A 20,816-nucleotide genomic window follows, 5' to 3' on the forward strand; every position below is an offset into this window, starting at 1 on the left:
AATGAAGAACATTTTCTCCACTAAGAATCGGTACGTTGACCAAAACAACTCACTGGTGTTTTCATCTCTGATGTTGAATCATTCAGGTTTCTACAGCTGTGGTGTTGATTACAGATTAAAAGAGTACTATCTTCTAGTGTGTCCAACATATGACCCACCTGCTGTAGAGCTCTTCTCAGAGGGAGATGAAGTCACTCTCAGATGCAACATTAGTTGGGGAGAGAGAGTGAAGCCTGAATGGTTCATTAAGTCGAATCAAACAGAAGGAAAATTTGTCTCAATGTTTGATATGAAACGTCTGACGAGCAGATTGAACATTTCTGACCCTAATATGAGCCTGATAATCTCTAATGTCTCAGTTGAAGACACAGGGGAGTATTGGTGTGTAGATGTAGACTGGTACTATCAGTGTGTTTCAGGATCCAAAACTCTTGTAAAGTTCAGAGAGCCCGTTGTGGTTTCCTCCCTCGTCCATGTAGTGAAGTCCTCAGTGTTCATTGTCCTGCTGGTGATGGTTTGTGTTGCTGTGCTCGCTGTGATCCTGAAGACCAGGAGAGGAGAGCAGCCTCCAGCTGACACAGTGGTCGAGTACGTAAACGTTCCAATGCAGGAATCATCTTTATAATGCTTGTGTCTCGTTGCTGTTATAGTGTGTGATATTTGATTTGATTTTGATTTTATACACTTTATTAATCCCCGAGGGGAAATGTCTTCACTACAGCAGGGGGGCTCTCAGGGGGGAGCTGCTGCAGCAGGCTGCCACTAGCGCGGCGCCAGGTAACCTGACCTGAGGTGCATGTTTTTGGATGATGGGAGGAAGCCGGAGAACCCGGAGAGAACCCACGCAAGCACAGGGAGAACATGCAAACTCTGCACAGAAATGCCCAGGACCGGATTCGAACGCGGAACCTTTTTTGCTGTGAGGTGACAATGCTAACCACTGCACCACCGTGCCGCCCAAATATATATATATATGTATATATATATATGTATATATGTATATATGTATATATGATATATGTGCATCTTAAAAACAAACAAAAAGCCACATCGACTGTTGTGATGAAAAAAAAGAATCAAATGTAAATATGATTTTATTATTACAAACATTTTAGTATTTTGGTTGTATTTGTTTCAGTATTTTTTTCCTTCATCTGTTTCTAAAAAATATCTATGAAATGTTGTGTGAAGTACTCGTGATGAATTATATTTTATCCGTGAAATATATTTTCAAATTCTTTGTTTTTTTATTTCCTGAGTTTCACTTGGATGCGACACCCTTATTCAGAAATGTGGGTTTATTATTATTAATTAGTCTTAATGTGAAAAGTAAAATGAGACATGAAAAGATGAGTAATAAGTGAAGATAAAGAAACAAATAAATAAAGATATATAAGGTGATGGTGAAGTTGTTGTGGATATCTGCCTGCACTCTGACCACAGGAGGCGGCTCATCTCTTTTGGAATCATATTTTATAAACATTTAAACAATTCTTTCTTTTATCTCCAGACTTTTGTCTTGTTTTATTACAGATTTTGTTTTGAAATGTAATTAAAATGTGATAATGTTTTATTTTTCATTCATATGTGAAATAATTTGTGTTGCTTTTAATGCATAAATCATATTATTGTGTCATCTATCAGTTTTGTTGCTGTTATATGTACAACCCTGTTTTTAACAGAGTTGGGACGCTGTGTAAAATGTAAATAAAAATGATTTGCAGATCATATATATCCATATTTCATTGAAAATAAAACAATAACATTTTTCAGCTTCAACATTTGACTTGTCTTTTGTCTATGAAAAATATCTTATTATCTTATCTTATATCAATTTGATTGCAGCAACACCTCAAAAAAGAGTCAACAAAACACTGGAAAAGGTGGAAAGATAAAAAATTTAAAAAAAACACCTGGTGGAACATCTCATAACTAATTAGGTTACCATGGCAACAGATCAGGAACATGATTGGGTATTAAAAAGATGATTTCAGAGAGGCAGAGTCTCCAGTGAAGCCATGATTTTGAACTACCGCGCTTTTGAAATGCATATTGTTCATTTTATATTTGAACTATATATTTTGCTAAAACTTAATAAGACTGATACGTAAGTGAAAAGGGAACTTTAATCTCGAGTGTATTACTGGTAATATTATAATATTACAGACTGTGTGAAGTAAAATTCTAGAAAAGTGCACAAGATGTACAACTGCTGTTTCCACTATTTCATATCATAACTGAATCCTGGAGAACAACCAAATCCAGTCTGTTTCTGAAGCATTTCATCTGTTTCATCTCATTTCTTTTCTATATTTTAAATATCTTATTTAAACTGTTTTTTACTCTTGCTGTGAAGCACCTTGAGTTGTATTTCTTGTATGAAAAGTGCGTTACAAATAAAGTTTATTATTATATTATCATTATTATCCTGGACTAGATTTTGAACTCGTGTTGCATTGGTTTCAGACCTGATTTCAGACTTATTTTTGAACTTTGTAATTTCCCAATGCATAACAAGCCTTCTGAGTTCAATTGTTGAGTCAACATTTAATTTCCCATCTCCCTCGTCTGTGATCTCATCTGAACCGGGCCCTGCTTGGGCGGAAACCCAACCTAATGACATGCCTCAGCTATGTCTAGCGGTCACTAAAGTTTATTTTTTCTCTGTTTTGCCTCTCCTGGTTATCATTTGTTTTGACATCAATAAAATCACATGCGTCGTTCCCACTGAATCATCACCCATAAAAATACAAAGTAAAAGTCACATACTACAGCTGATTGATGTAATCCTCACAATGTTTCCAAGGCAACGTTGTTGTTTTTCTGAGAGTGCACCCACCGTTTTTTATGTTGACCTTTACTCTTTTTCTGGTGATCAATTCAAAGATTTTTGGATTCCCACTGAATTATATTGTTAACTACTACCGAGGCGTTCAGGAGTTAAAACAGGTAAATGTTCTTCTGTGGATTACGTCTCAGTGTCCTTTTTCTTCGAATGTCAATCTGACTGACTGATGGTGAGGACAGGGCTCCCGTTTTGGACTGCTTTGGATTGGGTATGGACCTGGTTATGGAGTTATTTTAGTTTAGTTTTAGACTGTTCTTGACTTGGTCTAAGGCTTGTTTGAGCCTGGTTTCAGACTTGGTTTAGACTGTTTTTTAAAACCTAGTATTGGACAACATTGTTTTAAACATGGCTATGGACTTCGTTTTGAACCTTGTAGTGGACTTGGTTTTAGTCTGGTTTTAGACTGTTTTTTTTAAATTGGTTTGAGGCTGGTTTTGGACCTGGTTGTGGACTTGGTTTTAAACCTGGTTGTGGACTTGGTTTTAGACTTGGTTGTGGACTTGGTTTTAAACCTGGTTGTGGACTTGGTTTTAGACTTGGTTGTGGACTTGGTTTTAAACCTGGTTGTGGACTTGGTTTTAGACTTGGTTGTGGACTTGGTTTTAAACCTGGTTGTGGACTTGGTTGTGGACTTGGTTTTAAACCCGGTTGTGGACTTGGTTTAGTTGTGGTTCCCAGGGTTTCCAAGAGTACAATGGGAGGCGGAGCTTCAGTTTTCAGGCTCCTAGTTTGTGTTCAGGAGCAGAAACTCTCTCTAGTTTTAAGGTTCGACTCAAATATGTCCTTTTTGATAAAGTTTATAGTTGGAGCTCCTCAGGTGAACCTGAACCATCCTGCTGTTCTGCTGTTATAGACCGAGGCTGCCGGGGGACCTTGTTATACACTGGGCTTCTTACCTCTCAATCTTTAACTCTCTGTAGACTCATATCTCACCATCACATCTCATTAACTTCATGCCTTTTCTTTCTCATATGTTCTAAAGAAGGGCAATAAAGTTTCCAACTGCTGCAGATTCCAGTTCGCGGCCAGCAGGTGATGCTGTGTGTCAAAGTTACAGCTCACTTGTCTGTATCGGAAACCTTGAGTTGTCCAAACAAGAACAAGTCAGAAAGTCCTGCAGCCTCTTAGGACAGCAGTTGTGGTAATGTTTTATCATTTGTGATCATTTTTTTTCTCTTTGTAGTTGTCTTGTGTCTTCTTGTGTTGGTTGTCTGTCTCCCTGTGGTCATATTGTGTTTCTTTGTGATTGTTTTATTCCTTTGTTGTCATTTTGTTGTTTCTCTGTAGTTGTTATGTAGAGAATACCCCGTTAAAATGTCCATATTGTACATCTTGAGGCATTTGGACCATTCAGGCTACCATGATATTGGTTGACATCAACATACCCACCTGTTTTTGGGCTGCGTTGGGCAGTACAAAGGCCTATGTTGTGGTCATGTGGTCCCTTGCTAGTGGGTACGTTTGGGCTATGTACCCATCGTGTGTTTTGTGATTTCATGACAGTTTATTTATGTAGGTAATTTTGAACTGTGGTAGGTGAGGAGGTCAAAAAATGGCCTCCAGAAACCTTTTTAAAACAATTGTGGATGTACATTTGCAGAATGTAAATGAAGATAGTTTTTACCCTATACTTTACCTTACCCTCACTTCAGATTTTTTTTTAAACACAATAGTCATAATGTAAAATATAATTCGCACCACATTAAAAAAAATACTCCTTTCTGCGGTAAAAATGTACAAAAAAAATTTCCTGACCAGAATACACCTAAAGACTTTCAAAACATTCTTGTTAATAGTGTATTTTGTGTTTTCTAAAAATGTTCATATTTGTCAAATGAAAGTGCTAAACTATATTGGTCCAATTCACATACCAAAATTTTCCATCTTTTTCTGGTAATTTTCTGAAAACCATGAGACCTTCTTGATCTTTAATTGTTATATTTGTAGAGAAAACTACGTAAATCATCTGAACTGAGGCTTTCACCACATCTATCTGGTGACACAATTTTTAAACCCTTTACAGCATAAGAATTTATTCTGGTTTTCCCTTTAAAAAAAAAAAAAAAAGGTACTTTTTTTACAAAAACCTGACATAAGAAAGTGTGGTAGACAAATGAGAATGCGAAGGCAATAAAGCAGGACAACTATGTCACCATGGTGGACATTTGGGAGTCTTTTTTTTTTCTAATTAGCGACATTCACTTGTTATTTCCGACTGACTTTGTGTTGCATTCAGGCAGAAATTTGGGCCGGAGAAGTTGTTTTTGCTGCGACAGGTGACGGAGGTTCGGGAAAACACACCGACTGTGATGCCGGCTAACGATGTTAGAGGGAAATAATGAGATCCGAGGACACGACAGGACCCGACTTTCTGCTGTGTCCCCGGGGATAAATTCGTCTTAATCCATCCAGCGTTCCTCTCAGGCTGCTGCACATCTGGATTAGCAGCTGGGCCGGCGGGGGCGCGCTGAAAAACAGACCTGAGCAGGAAGGCATGGAGTCGCATGGAGGCTCCGGAAAACAGATTCATCCGCACATAATCAGTGAAGAAGTACGTACACCTGAGAGAAGAAGTGGGTCAACTTCCTGCGACAGTTAAACAAGACATTAGCTAAAGGCTAATGGGGTTTGTAATTGCTGCGTACAAATGGAAACTCGTGAGCTCGTAGTTACGACATGGGAAGTCGTAAAAACACGGTTACTAAGGCAACGTGGACCCGGCTGGAAGCCGCAGAGGATTTCGCAAGCTAACGGAGATAACGTAACGCAGGAAATGCAAAGACACAGAGAAAAGATGAGGCCGTTGGGAAGATCATCGTTTTCCTCAGACGTAGGCTTATCATCTAAATTACAAGACAAACTCTACGTGACTAAAATTACGATGTATTAGTTTCGGACTCTTAGATTAGTAAATTTCCACGGCCTCTGCAATTTTCCATAAACGTCAGCAAACAACGTAACTACTCGTGAACTCGAGGCTTGTAGAAGATTTTGAGTTCCAACATCGTGAAGACCATAAGAGGGCGCTGTTCATACGGACGACCCCATTTGAACAAAACATTCAAAAAAACCAACTTTTTAAAAAGAGCAAACCATTATTAAGGGCAGAAAAAAGTGAGTTCATCTCCGACAGCCGTGCGGTTTTATCGAGCTATCTGAGGCTCATGCTAACGATAAACTGAGCATGCTGGATTCCAGACGCTTTAACGCCGTTAAAATCAAAATGCGCTTTGAGTATAAAACACATTGTGGGGGTTGCGAACGCTTAAATATTTCTCTGACTGATAAAGTTGGTGCAACTGTGTTCGTGCAAAAAGGTTTTGGTCACAAAATGTAAAACACATCAAACAGATTTTCACTGGAAGCCATTTTACTGCAACACGAACAGCAGCGGCTCAAGAAAGGTTCGAACTGTTACTGGGACTAATCACAGTTTAAAACCATTGATAACGCTCCATTTTATCCACTTTTATCACGTAAAAGTCTTCAGATTTACTTTCCTCTCTCTGCAGCTGGAACTATCGAACTTCTCTAAAAAATAAACGCCCAAAAACCTCCAAATTTGAAGTCTTGAAAGCAAGACAACGAAACGCAAAATCACATCGGCTGAAACGAAAGTTGGACTTTTGGATTTCCTCGTTGGTTTTAAATGTGCGTGAACCACGTCGGAGGTCTCGGTACCAGGACCGGGCTGTATCGCTGATTAGAAAGCAACCTGTCTCCGTTTGATGAGGCCGAAGAGGTTCTGCTTCATTTCTGCCGCATCAAGATTTGCAGTTAAGAATTGAAGGCTTGAGGCCCAACTTTTGCATAAATTAATTAAAAAGCTTTTTTTAAAGAAAGTTTAATGATCCGTCTGACCTGCAGCCAAAAAACCGTTTCCTTTGCACGAGGGTTCGCCCTCGGGGCGGCGGCTCAGTCGGGTGGAGGACGTACGTCGGTGGCGTCCGTGTCTCGTCGCAGCCCGTCCAACCCGAACGGCAGCATTCTCCGGTTCACGTGATCCGCCGCGAGCGAACGCGTCTCGGAGACGTTCGGCTGTGTTTCTGTTCGGTTATCTGCAACAGAAATGAGACGTTTTCTCTCTGTGACGTGACAGAAAGATCATAACAAAAACAGATTCAGGCTCATCGCGAGCGAAAAGCGTTAAAATAACGATATCGGAGGTGGCCGTCTCACGATTTTCTCCCACGAGGACAAAATACACAACAATAATAAAAAAAAAATTTAAAAACTTGGAGAAGAATTGGGGGATTGCAAAACAAACAAACAAATAAATCAACACACCTTAATAAGTAGCTTTTTTCTTTTATTGACTTCACACAGTTGCAAACTTGCATCGTTCAGAAAAAGCTCTTTTGAAGGTTTTTTCCAGACTGAACGCCAAAATCCTTTTTCTTTTTTTTTCATATCCAGGTTGCATCCGGTCTGATTTTAGAAAGTCTGGATTGTAAAAAAAAAAAAAAAAAACACATGAAACTGAATTTTGCAAACACATTCGGAGGTGGTTTGAAATGCGATTCAAGTCTGGACGATCTTCTGGCTCAGATTCGACTTCCTGCGTCGCTCGAAACACGAAATGCGACGTCGAGCCCGAGCAGAATGAACGCTGCCGCTAGCTCAGCTAGCAGAGACGTTTTGTCGCTACGCAGGACGACGAGCACAAAAGTCCGTAGACGGACGTACAAATAAATTGTCGGCCGGCGCTTTGGTTTCCGCGTTGGATCGTCGAGTCGCCCGGCGTGGCTACACGTACGTCGTTACCACAGCAACCCGTGAAGCTAGGTTACCAATATCTGGACTCTCGAGATCTGATTTAACAAACAAACTTGACTGCAGTTTAAATAAAGATTAAAAAAAATTCAGTCCCGGATGAATTCACCCTTTTAACTCTCTGAGTTTTTTTTAAAAGAACTAAACCCGCCGCCATGTGAGGAATGTGTCAGACAGTGAACGTCTCAGGACATTGAACGTCTCAGGACATCGAACGTCTCAGGACATTGGACGTGTCAGACAGTGAACGTCTCAGGACATTGAACGTGTCAGACAGTGAACGTCTCAGGACATTGAACGTCTCAGGACATCGAACGTCTCAGGACATTGGACGTGTCAGACAGTGAACGTCTCAGGACATTGAACGTGTCAGACAGTGAACGTCTCAGGACATTGAACGTGTCAGACAGTGAACGTCTCAGGACATTGAACGTCTCAGGACATCGAACGTCTCAGGACATTGAACGTGTCAGACAGTGAACGTCTCAGGACATTGAACGTGTCAGACAGTGAACGTCTCAGGACATTGAATGTGTCAGACAGTGAACGTCTCAGGACATTGAACATGTCAGACAGTGAACGTCTCAGGACTTTGAACGTCTCAGGACATTGAACGTGTCAGACAGTGAACGTCTCAGGACATTGAACGTGTCAGACAGTGAACGTCTCAGGACATTGAACATGTCAGACAGTGAACGTCTCAGGACATTGAACGTGTCAGACAGTGAACGTCTCAGGACATTGAATGTGTCAGACAGTGAACGTCTCAGGACATCGAACGTCTCAGGACATTGAACGTGTCAGACAGTGAACGTCTCAGGACATTGAACGTGTCAGACAGTGAACGTCTCAGGACATTGAACATGTCAGACAGTGAACGTCTCAGGACATTGAACGTCTCAGGACATCGAACGTCTCAGGACATTGAATGTGTCAGACAGTGAACGTCTCAGGACATTGAACGTCTCAGGACATCGAACGTCTCAGGACATTGAACGTGTCAGACAGTGAACGTCTCAGGACATTGAACGTGTCAGACAGTGAACGTCTCAGGACATTGAACGTCTCAGGACATCGAACGTCTCAGGACATTGAATGTGTCAGACAGTGAACGTCTCAGGACATTGAACGTGTCAGACAGTGAACGTCTCAGGACATTGAACGTCTCAGGACATCGAACGTCTCAGGACATTGAACGTGTCAGACAGTGAACGTCTCAGGACATTGAACGTGTCAGACAGTGAACGTCTCAGGACATTGAACGTCTCAGGACATTGAACGTGTCAGACAGTGAACGTCTCAGGACATTGAACGTCTCAGGACATTGAACATCTCAGGACATTGAACGTCTCAGGACATTGAATGTGTCAGACAGTGAATGTCTCAGGACATTGAACGTGTCAGACAGTGAACGTCTCAGGACATTGAACGTCTCAGGACATTGAACATCTCAGGACATTGAACGTCTCAGGACATTGAACATCTCAGGACATTGAACGTGTCAGACAGTGAACGTCTCAGGACATTGAATGTCTCAGGACATTGAACATCTCAGGACATTGAACGTCTCAGGACATTGAACATCTCAGGACATTGAACGTGTCAGACAGTGAACGTCTCAGGACATTGAACGTCTCAGGACATTGAACGTGTCAGACAGTGAACGTCTCAGGACATTGAACGTCTCAGGACATTGAACGTGTCAGACATCGAACGTCTCAGGACAATGAACGTCTCAGGACATTGAACGTCTCAGGACATTGAACGTGTCAGACAGTGAAGAGTACGCCGGACATGAATGCAGCTTCGTCTCTGTTGCATCAGATTTGGTTGCGTTACGCTAGAATATTTAGAGCAGGTTCAACAAGGCTGTTGTTTATTCTTTAAATTATGTTGGGTTTTTTGTTGGTGGGAGTAAAATAAAGTTTAAGTTTTTCGTATGTCAATTTGAAAAAAATTGCCTTGGATGTTGTGATTTTACACCGGTGAATAAAAACCCAAGAAAAATACTAATAAAGAGACTCAAATTTTGATTTCTTATAATTCGGAACATCTCGCCCCCTTCCCTCTTTTTTGTGTGCTGATTATATGTCCTGGTGAACTGTGTGAAAGGTTTCTCTCCACCAGGCTTCTTGTCACGCTGACAAAACTCAAACCGCGCCCAGTCAGTCATGAAAGCCTGTTTGGAGGAGAAAAAAAAGAAACTGGTGACAGGTGACATAAACCGACGCGTTCCTCCGCTTCTCTCCTAACGAGGTGAAATTAAGTTGGATTAAAGCGTTTATGAAGCCACATGACCCCGTCGGATCGGATAATCCCTTGAAAGTGACATTCTTTTCCAGGCCAAATGAAACCAATCTCATTCGCCTGCACCAGTGAATCCACACCGACACTCCCCCCCGCCCCCCCTTCAAAACACCGACCCAAACCGGTCCTACGGACTTTTTTTTTCACGTCCTGGTGTAGTTGTGGCTCTCAAGACATATTTGCTCTATCCTGATATCTAACCCCGATATCCCACCGAACCATGTTTCTCACGCGAAGAAAGCCGCGGTGTCTATAAGAGGCGCGAGGCACCGGCGCCGCGGCGCAGACGGATCCAGCCGACTCAGCATGGGTAAGACTCACCCACCGGGGTTGTTTCTCCCGTTTCGCCTAGAAATCTGACAGGAAATCTGGAAATCACTCAACTCAAAAAGCCTGGACGGACTTTTCGTTCATTTCCGGAGCCTCAAACGTTCAAATTAAAAGCTCAAAGTTGAGATTTATGTAAATGTATTTAATTAAATAAAGACTTCTTTAATATTACTTTTAAATGTTGTATATGTTATATTCTCAGGATTGTAAATGTGTATCTATCCGAGAACATTCTCAGATTCATGGCTTTGTTAAAGAAAAACTGTTATTTTGGCAACACTTTATTTTAACGCCCCTATTTAACATTTTTGATTAAGAAATAAAAATGTGGTTCTAATTTTTATTAAAAATGTCTTCATATGACGTTGAAATCATAAAAACAAAATGCTGAACAACAACAACAACAACAACAAAAAGATACAAATCTGCAAATGACTGAAGGGAGACCTGGAAAGATTCTCTTGTGTTTCAGGATCCTTCAACTTTACCTCCACAAAGTTGGTAAAGACATTTTAAAAATGTAATTTTTTTTTGGGGGGGGGGTATTTTTTAAGTGTAAATGGGACATTAATACTTATATAATTAAATAAAATTAAACAAGTTCTTACAAAATTTCATTCTGGTAACAATTTTATAAAACAAATATTTTTAGTTGATAATAAAACTATTCTAGTTGTAATGCATATATAAATAACATTTTGATTTTATAGCTCTAACTGTTTCTCTATTTGGAGTTTATGAGCTGAAAATAAATGATGACTAAATGGTTTATGACACTGTAAAGTAGTTGCAAGTAAAATTATAGTTGTTGAAAACTTATCTTTATTAACTAATATCTGCGTACGACTTAATTACTGTATGTTGTGAACATGTTAACTTTTGTTTAATAAATGCTAAATGGGGGGGGGGGTGAACATAATGATAATGTTGATAAATACTTCACACCAATGACTCAATCTCTGTTTGTGTGCATATTTTCTGCAGGTGTATAATTTACATGTTATTTTATGACAACTAAAAAAACAAAAACAATCACATCATTTTAATAAATGTATCAATTTGTAAAGACCACAGCCAGAATCAGCACTTTCATCAGTTTTTAATAATAATAATAACAACATTAACTTTTTTTTGCTGCACAAATAAAACCAAATTTGTTTTGTGGGGACAATAAAATAAATTCTGGAACCACCAGAAGAGCTGAATTTAAATTTTAATCCAACCAGGTTGCGTTACGAGGTAACGAGGAAACTAAGAAGTTTCAACCTCCATCCATCCAGATCTCCACCTGCTGATGCAGTTCATAAAAGCATCACTTCATTCATTCAAAACACTTTTTCTTTTTTTATTTGATTTGTTTGTTTTTGTCCATCTGGTTATAATTGGATTTTATTTTTTTTAAGTTAGTTTCCTCCTTTCTTTCTGTTTTTCTTTTTGTATTTTTGTGTTGGACAGCTGAGAAGACGGTTCTGATCGTGTACGCCCACCAGAGTCCGGGCTCGTTCAACGCGGCGGTCCGAGACGTGGCGGTTCAGGAGCTGACGGAGCTCGGCTACCGGGTCCACGTCTCCGACCTGTACGCCGTGGACTTCAGAGCCAACGCCACACGGGACGACATCATCGGTGACACCGCTCAACCTCTTCCTGGTTTTGTTCGTGTCTTTTTCTGGTGTTTTTGTTGTGATTATTTCTCTTTTTACTGCTGTTTTGCATCTATCTTCAATTTAAATATCTTTTTTGTTGTTGTTTTGAGTTGTTTTGTTATTTTGCGACTCTTTTCCATCTATTTGTGTGAATTTATATTCTTTGTGGTGGTTTTGTTGATTGTGCGTCTCTTTCACTTTAACCCAACTACTCGGTTAAAGGAGAAGATTCACGCTGACGTAGTTTTCTAAATCAACTCACTTTTTAATCAGACAAACACGAAAAAAGAACTAATTTACAATTCGTGGGATTATTTTCGATACGAAGGAAATACAGAAAACTCTTCGTTTTAAACCTGACGAGTTATTTCACGTCCAGGTGACCTGAAGAACTCGGAGCTTTTCCAGTACGGCGAGGAGACCATGCACGCCTGGATGGAGGGTCGCCTCGGCGACGACATCGTCGCCGAGCAGCGCAAAGTGGAGGAGGCGGAGCTCGTCATCTTCCAGGTCAGAGGTCACGCAAAAAAAAATCACATCGCCATACGATTATATTACGAGACTTTGTCACCAAAAAAATCCATGAACGCGACATCTTTTTTCGGTTCCTCGAGGAAATCGCGACATATCGTGGTGACGCAGTAATCTTCAAAACTTCAACGTTTCTCCCCGGAAAACGTCTTTTGTTTTGTTTGTTCGATTTTGGCGGGAAATTAAAGTTCCACGGACAGCGAAGTTTTCCTTCAACGCGTATTTGCTTTTGCAAATTATAAGAATTATCAGGTTATACAAATTAAAAAAGCAGCTTCACTCGTTTAGATGTAGTTCTTACCAGACCTGCAAAAATATGCACATAACACAAAACAAAGTGAACAGATTTCTAGCATGTAAATTCAAAGAAAAAGGAAATAATAATAATTGAATAAAATAATAGATTATTTTCACGACATAAATCTCATGGCTTTAATTTGGTTTAACCCTGATTGACGTCTGTAAGGACCGACTTTATAATAAATCCACTAATAAATCACTTACTTGCTGAGCTGATTGAAAGTTTTGGCCGTTGAGCTGGATTAACAACAGGAAAATAAAAATTGGACAAAATGCATCAAAGCCACAAAATGTGGATCAAAAGTATTTCAATTCAAAAATGTTGTTTTGTATTTTCTCTCGGCAGTTTCCTTTGTACTGGTTCAGCGTTCCCGCCATCATGAAGGGCTGGATGGACCGAGTGCTGACTCAGGGTTTCGCTTTCTCCCTGAAGAGGATGTACAACAACGGTATCTTCAAGGTCCGTCTCAGCAGGCGACACGAAAGCATCTGAATCACACAAACCTCCGTTTTACCAACCAGAACGTGTTCGTCTGGTTTTTGGGGGGATTTGAAGACAAACAGGTTTTAGCCTCGTTTTAGCTTTTCTTTAAGCTGCTTTCAGACATTATTTGAAGCATGTTTTGGAGGAGTTTTAGCCTCGTTGTAGACGTGCTCTCCGCGTGTCTCAAACTTGATGTTGAAGTCGTTTTCAGACCGGTTTGGAAGTTTTGTTAAACTTGGTTTCATTCCAGTTTTTAGATCTATTTAAGCTTTGTTTTGGGACTTGTTGTCTATGACCTGTACGAGGTGTTATATTCTGGTGTTTCCACTCATTAAGATGTGTACTTACTGTATTTGTATGTTTCCGTGAAGGATAAGAAAGCGATGTTGTCCTTCACTACCGGAGCGGCGCAGACGATGTTTCAGCCCGATGGCATCAACGGAGACATCAACGTCTCGCTGTGGCCGCTCCAGGTGAGAGAAACAGACAGATGGAAACACGATCCGACGGGATTCGTTGAAACGTTGTCGTTAACCTGCCTCTCTTTCCTTTTATTGATTTTTTTTTTTTTATTTCAGAACGGGACTCTGCACTTCTGCGGATTTCAGGTTCTAGCTCCTCAGATTTTCTGGAGTCCGTCTCACTGTCCCGCCGCCGTGCGAGCCGCGATGCTCGACGGGTGGCGGGCCCGGCTCAGAGGACTGCTGGCAGAAAAGCCGCTGACCTTTGCCCCGTGCGAGCTCTTCGACCTCAGCTTTCAGGGGGGGTTCCAGCTCCGCCCCGAGGTGAAGGAGGAGCGACGGTCGCGGCCCTTCGGCATCACCACGGGACACCATCTAGGGAAGCCGCTGCCGCCCGACAACCAGACCAGAGCTCAGCCTTCGGAGGAAAATACACCGGGCTGCAGGAAGTAGGACCTTTTCCTCATCTCCTCATCTATATACGACACTCTAATGCAGAAATGTGTGATTTTTTTTTTAGACATGAAATAAAACACTACATAAAACAATGACTTGAGCCTATTTCTTTTTTTTTTATCAGATGCAAAAACATAATTTTACTTGTGTATATGCTGCCAGATTAAGACAAAAGGCTCCATTATAGTCTGTTCGCAAAGTATTCACAACTCTTTGCACACTTTGTTGCATCAAAATCAACTTTTTTTACAGGCGAGTCGGTGACGCTCGAAATTCTTCTAAATAAGTCTCAACTGCAACTTTATCAAATTTGATACAACAGAAAATGAAGCACAACGACCCTGCGTCCGTTTTAGTCACCTTATTATTATTATAGGCTTTTTAACCCGATACTGCTGCCATTTAAAACGGCAACTTCCCTAGGCGCATGCGCAGTACGTAAGCGCTGGTTATGTTTATGTTCTCGCGAGGAGCAGCAGCGGATGCTGATCACACGTTGCGACCAGGGGGGAACGAGGTGAAAAGTTTTGCGAAGTGACACGCAACGCATTAAAATACTTCAAATAAAAAAAATAGCACTTAATTTAAAAGCTGTATGTAATCAGTAAATGTATTTAATTTAAACTATTTAACCATAAAACCCGAGGATACCGCAGTTTCCCGTCTCTCTCTCTCCCCTACTCCCCTCCGTGGTGCAATGGTACGGACTGCAGTGACGTCATTGGTGTCGGGGGGAGGTGCTCAGCTGTGCTGATTGTGAAGAAGAGGATTGTTGTTTGTTGTTTTTCTCCGGCGTTGAGAGCTGCTGTGCCACATACGACCTGATTTAAGAGTTATAGATATTTAAAAGAAAAAGGCAGTTTACAGAAAGATTAGACACATCTGACATCAACTCCGCGAGGACGTGTTTTTACAATCTAAAAAAGAACCAGCCCGGAAAAGGCAAACATGAAATGGATGTTCAAAGAGGATCACTCGTTGGGTAAGAGGGGAATAACCAAAACATGTCGACGCAGTTTACATTTTGGAGTGTAATTCTTTCACTTTTGGCCCCCGTGGGAGGTTAAGTTTGTTGTTTTATGTTTGTTTTTTTGTTGCTATAAAATATTGTCTCGCGGGAGCTTGGCCTGGTCCTTCAGGCTTCCGTTAGCTTCTTTAGCTTAGAGTTGTTAGCAGCTGTGAATATGAATGCCAGCTCATTTAAAAGACAATTGAATGTCCCCGCATGTCAACAAGCCGTTTGTTTCTTTGTCCCTGCTGCCACCACAGGATGAACTGGTTTCAGGCTCCTGGTGGGGGTGGAGGAGGGGGTCGGGAGGTTATCAGCCCCTTCACATTTGCATGGAGTCCCAGTCAGCAGCTGCATAACAAAGCAGCACTGTGGCTGTTTTTAAATGAGCAAAACATCTTCATTTACCAGTAGATAACAAAGCACCTGATTATGTGGCCAAAGTTCTTCTATTACTTCCTATAAACTTAAACTATAACCTGGAGGCCCGAGTCCAACACGGATTAAAAAACAAAAGGGCAAGTTAATCTGCAGCTGTTTTGATCACTGATAGTCACACAAATCACAAAACACATGTGGTCCTCAAATACATGTTGCATGACTCGATCTGTAATTCAAAAACACATTATGAACCCCATGTTGTTGACCTTTCACAGTGAGGTAAAACAAACACACTAAAACTTAAGTTATTATTACGTCATTAAACCATTAAACTTAAACCACAACCTGAAGGCCTGAGTTCACAAGGCAAAAAAAAAGTTAACAATCAAGTTATTCGGCAGCTATTTTGGTAACCGATTAATCACGTCAGTATTTTTCTTTTAGACATTTGCTTGAGAATTTATTGGCATCAAGTTCTTAAATCTGCTGCTTTTTTTTGTCCCAGTAAACCAAAGTAAACAAGTTTTGGATTAATTGTCACACAAATCAACATTTTAACCCTCAAATAATAAATAAATGTGTTTTTTTTTTGTTTTGTTTTTTCCTCTTACATAACTCAATCTGTAATTCAAAAACAGGAGAAGAAACCCATGTTGCTTTAACCTTTTTCACAATGAGGTAATTAAACACACTAAAACATGTTTTTTTTGGCCATTTATAAAAAAAAATTATTTATCGACTTCACTAGATTGTTTTTGTGATAATTGGCTGAAGATTATTCAGGTCACACGGACATATTTAATGTTTTTTTCTGTCTTATTTCACATACAGAGTGACGCCAAACCGGAGTCAGTCGCAGCAGTAATCAGTTACCTGTTCGTGGTTTTTGCACAAAGCTGCAAAGATCCACTGAACTTTATCTGTGAGGCTAAAAAACTTAACTCCTCCTCCTCCTCCTCCTCCTCATCATCATCAGTAGCCTCTGGTTCATCATTCATTCATTCATGGTTTTCAGCAAAAAACATCCAACATCAAAGAAAAATGCTGTTCTGCACTAAGCCCCGACACCCAGGTGCTGCAGCACCACGTTACCATGACAATAAGCCAAACACACGTTAGCTTCTTTAGCTTAGAGTTGTTAGCAGCTGTGAATATGAATGCCAGCTCATTTAAAAGACAATTGAATGTCCCCGCATGTCAACAAGCTGTTTGTTTCTTTGTCCCTGCTGCCACCACAGGATGAACTGGTTTCAGGCTCCTGGTGGGGGTGGAGGAGGGGGTCGGGAGGTTATCAGCCCCTTCACATTTGCATGGAGTCCCAGTCAGCAGCTGCATAACAAAGCAGCACTGTGGCTGTTTTTAAATGAGCAAAACATCTTCATTTACCAGTAGATAACAAAGCACCTGATTATGTGGCCAAAGTTCTTCTATTATTTCCTATAAACTTAAACTATAACCTGGAGGCCCGAGTCCAACACGGATTAAAAAACAAAAGGCTTTTAAAACTCATCATCATCATCATCATCAGTAGCCTCTGGTTCATCATTCATTCATTCATTCATTCATTGTTTTCAGCCAAAACCGTCCAACATCAAAGAAAAATGCTGTTCTGCACTAAGCCCCGACACCCAGGTGCTGCAGCGCCACGTTACCATGACAATAAACCAAACACAAGCATCCTCAGTATTAGTTTAGGTAATGTAACTTAAAAAAAAAAAAAAAAACACTGCCCCCATCAGGTAAGACTTGGCATTACAACCAGCAATCTTATCCAGCAGAATCTTGAATAAGTTTTAATGCCAACTTTAAATATTTATTAAGACGGTTTACATGTTGCGGTGGAGAAATAAAGTCTTTTTAAACATCAGTTTTTAAAAAACAAAACAGTAACTTCACCTCAGTGTTATTATTAGACTACATTACCCATAAACCCCAGCGCTTCCTGTGAAAAGCAGTTACTGTGTCCCAGTTCACTAACTCGGATGTTCTACTACGAGACTTCAGTTGATGATTGTCTTTATTATTGATTAATCTATTGATTATTTCCTTATTTAGCTGAAAACAAACAAGCAAAATTGCTTCACACCACCAACAGTCCAAAACAAATAAAGCCATCAAATCATCACAGGAAATGTTTGGTTTTTTTCTTTTAATTGAGCAATTAGTTATTTATCAAATGTTTTGGTCACTTTTTAATAATTTAATGATTTGTATCAAATAATTGGGAGTATTTTAATTTAAGAAGCCAATTTAAAACTCAAATACGTTGACTTTTAATGAGCAGCTAGATCTCTATTTTGCAATAGCAGTCTTAATTTAATGACATTTTCATTCACAGTATTTTAAATGGAAACAATTGTTGATGGAAGTGTTAAAAAACTGGATGATTCATTGTTATTTACTATTGTTTAGTTAGTTTTAATTTAATTATTTTATTGTATATACTGTGTATTTTTATATTTAATATTTCTGACTGTTATTTTATTGCTTTCCTGTACCTATAATGCTGCTGTAGCTAAATAAATTTCCCCTTGTGGGATTAATAAAGTAACTATCGATCGGTCTATCTATCTGTCTATCCATTATCTATCTATCTATCTATCTGTTATCTATCTATCTATCTATCTATCTAATCTATCTATCTACTTTTGCACAATTAATCTCCAGAAATGTAAAATAAATGACTCAGCAGGAATACAGACAAAAGCAGGAGTTTATCCGTTACCGCACAGTTAATGTGGTGACGTTTAATTCCAGAGTTTTCTTAAGTAACGAGAAGATGATGTTCAGCCGGTCGCAGTTTTGGTTAATCGACAGCAGAAGCCTGTGAATCTCACACAGATATTGATCCTCGTCCGTCAGAGCAGGAAGTGTTCCTGAACTCCTGCCTGCAGCAGCTTTTTGTTTTTTGAACAAACCTTTATTTAATATCAAGTAACTCCTCATGGAAACAAGAACTGTTGTTAAACTGAAGATTATTTTAGTTTTGGACAGTGTTTCCTTAATCATTTTATTGGTGTGTGTACATATATATATATATATATATATATATATATATATATATATACACACACACACACACACACACACACACACACACACACAATTTGTCTTGTTCCTCTGACCGCAAATTATTTTCTTGGTTTCTTCTTTCAAACGTAAACAAACTGTAAGCGCCGGCCTCCAGACACCAGGGGGCGCTGCAGGGAGCAAATGTGGGCATTTTTGCTCTAAAAATGGCCGAACGAACTATCAAAATCGTTTTAAACCGGTTTACTTCAATTGATTAACTCGTGTTTCTGGAAAATACTTTTATTAATTACAAAATAACTTTTAAACTTCCAATTTCACATATTTGTACTATTTTATAACTTGTTAATAATCCTGAACTGTATTTGTTTTCATACAGACTTAAATTCTCACGTATAAACAAACTATCAAAAATAGTTTTAGTCCAATCGATTAATATTCTTATTAATTACAAAACAACTCGGTCTACTTCTTGTTGTCACGTCAAACGTCGACCTGATTAACTAACATAACTGGTTTTTCTTTTGTGTCCCGCAGAACATCGATCCATAGAATCAGCCAAAATCCGCTGCAAGTACCCTGATCGGGTCCCGGTGAGTGAACGCGGTGTGATGTCACGGCTGGTTTTGGAGGGTGCCATTTAAAAAAATATATATTATTGCTATAATTAAAACGATACCCGTGTTTTTCGTCAGGTGATCGTGGAGAAGGTTTCGGGATCGCAGATCGTGGACATCGACAAGAGGAAGTACTTGGTGCCCTCCGACATCACGGTGGCTCAGTTCATGTGGATCATCAGGAAACGCATCCAGCTGCCGTCGGAGAAGGCCATCTTCCTGTTCGTGGACAAGACGGTGCCTCAGTCCAGGTTGGTTTAGCTTTATTATAATAATAGTAATAATAATAAAACCCTTTATTTGTATGGCATCTTTCATATAAGAAATGCAGCTCAAAGTGCTTCACAGCAAGAGAATCACATTCAGTGTTTGACATTAAAACAGACATGAAGGAACATTTAAAAATACTGAAAAGAAATTAGAAGCATTAGAAACAGATCAAATGAAACACAAATAGAGTTCAAATATAAAATATCCATTTTAAAGGTAGTTCAAGTGTAAGAGAGCTTCAAGAGTAGCTCGTTGAAGGCTAAATGTAAAGTTTACAACGCATAATTACGATGATTTTATTTTTGTGTGCAGCTTCACGTCCAAAGTGCAGATTTTTTTTAATTAAAAGTACGTCATCAGTACGTGAGGCAAAGCTATCTGATGATAACGTTAGCATCGACGTCGGCTTAAACAAAATAACGATTGCCGCTACGCCAACTACGATAAGTTAACACGTTGCCCAAAACAATCATGTCAGCTCCAAGTTTAACTGTCTCATTAAACAGACTTTTAAAGTAATGTAGTTCGTATGTAAATGAGATAACCAGTCTGACGATATCAGAATATAACATTCGCTATCACAGTAGTTTAAACAAACTCACGTTCTCCTCCGGTTTGTATTTTGTTAAAGTGACTCCGTCTGCGTTTCAGCATCACGATGGGGCAGCTGTACGAGAAGGAGAAGGACGAGGACGGCTTTTTGTACGTGGCCTACAGCGGGGAGAACACCTTCGGGTTTCAATAACCGGGAGGCCGTTAATCGTGAGCGGCCTGGCGATGACCCCCCCCCCACCCCTCCTCCTCCCCAACCCTCACCCCCCACCCCCCACCCCCCACCCACATCCAATCACAGCCCAACCACCCCCTCCCTCTTCCCTCCTCCTCCCCCCAGGAGACGGTGCGGGAAAAGAGATTCAGAGACAGGAAAAGCGACGGGAGGACGGACGACTGCTCACCCGACTGGATGAAAGTACCGACGGCACCAGTGTGTTTGTTCTGGTTCATGTTGCAGCAGTTGTTATAGTTCAATTATTATTGAATATCTGTTGGATGTTGTGATTTGATTGTTTTAGAAGGAATTTTGTTGTTGTTTGTTTCCACCTTTTAAAATGATATGCGTGAATAAGTTTTGGTTTTAGTTGAGCTTTCTTCTTTGACAAAAAATATTTAAAAGAATTTTAATTTAAATATTTGAAGGTAAGGTAGCTGGATGACCTAACCAATAAAAAACATTTAAAACAAATTCAACTTGCTTATTTTTGTATTTTGTAAGTTTGGTATCACCTGCGACTGGAGATTTTTTTTTTTTAAGCAAAATATGGAGTCGTGGGAGTGTCATAAAAACAAGAAATCTGTGGAAATATAAAGACTAAGTA

The 20,816-nt window shown here is 39.9% G+C and overlaps 2 protein-coding genes across 2 annotated transcripts; both read left to right on the top strand.

The window, feature by feature from the left end:
- The first annotated feature begins 10,086 nt into the window (after positions 1-10,086).
- Positions 10,087-14,228, top strand: nqo1 (NAD(P)H dehydrogenase, quinone 1). Its single transcript, XM_069175131.1, has 6 exons — positions 10,087-10,238; positions 11,714-11,881; positions 12,281-12,411; positions 13,079-13,192; positions 13,588-13,689; positions 13,795-14,228. The coding sequence occupies exons 1-6, from the start codon at positions 10,235-10,237 to the stop codon at positions 14,128-14,130; spliced, it is 855 nt and encodes a 284-aa protein (XP_069031232.1). The 5' UTR covers positions 10,087-10,234; the 3' UTR covers positions 14,131-14,228.
- Positions 14,229-14,871: 643 nt separating this feature from the next.
- LOC138213875 (gamma-aminobutyric acid receptor-associated protein-like 2) lies at positions 14,872-20,270 on the top strand. The gene is made up of 4 exons (XM_069175189.1): positions 14,872-15,115; positions 19,091-19,146; positions 19,249-19,421; positions 20,092-20,270. Exons 1-4 carry the CDS (start codon positions 15,082-15,084, stop codon positions 20,183-20,185), a joined length of 357 nt encoding a protein of 118 aa, XP_069031290.1. The 5' UTR covers positions 14,872-15,081; the 3' UTR covers positions 20,186-20,270.
- The last annotated feature ends 546 nt before the right edge of the window (positions 20,271-20,816 follow it).

This window comes from Embiotoca jacksoni, unplaced genomic scaffold, assembly GCF_022577435.1.
Source record: "Embiotoca jacksoni isolate LCO1_2020_lvr unplaced genomic scaffold, fEmbJac1.0.p SCAF_64, whole genome shotgun sequence".
Classification (NCBI taxonomy): Eukaryota; Metazoa; Chordata; class Actinopteri; family Embiotocidae; genus Embiotoca; species Embiotoca jacksoni.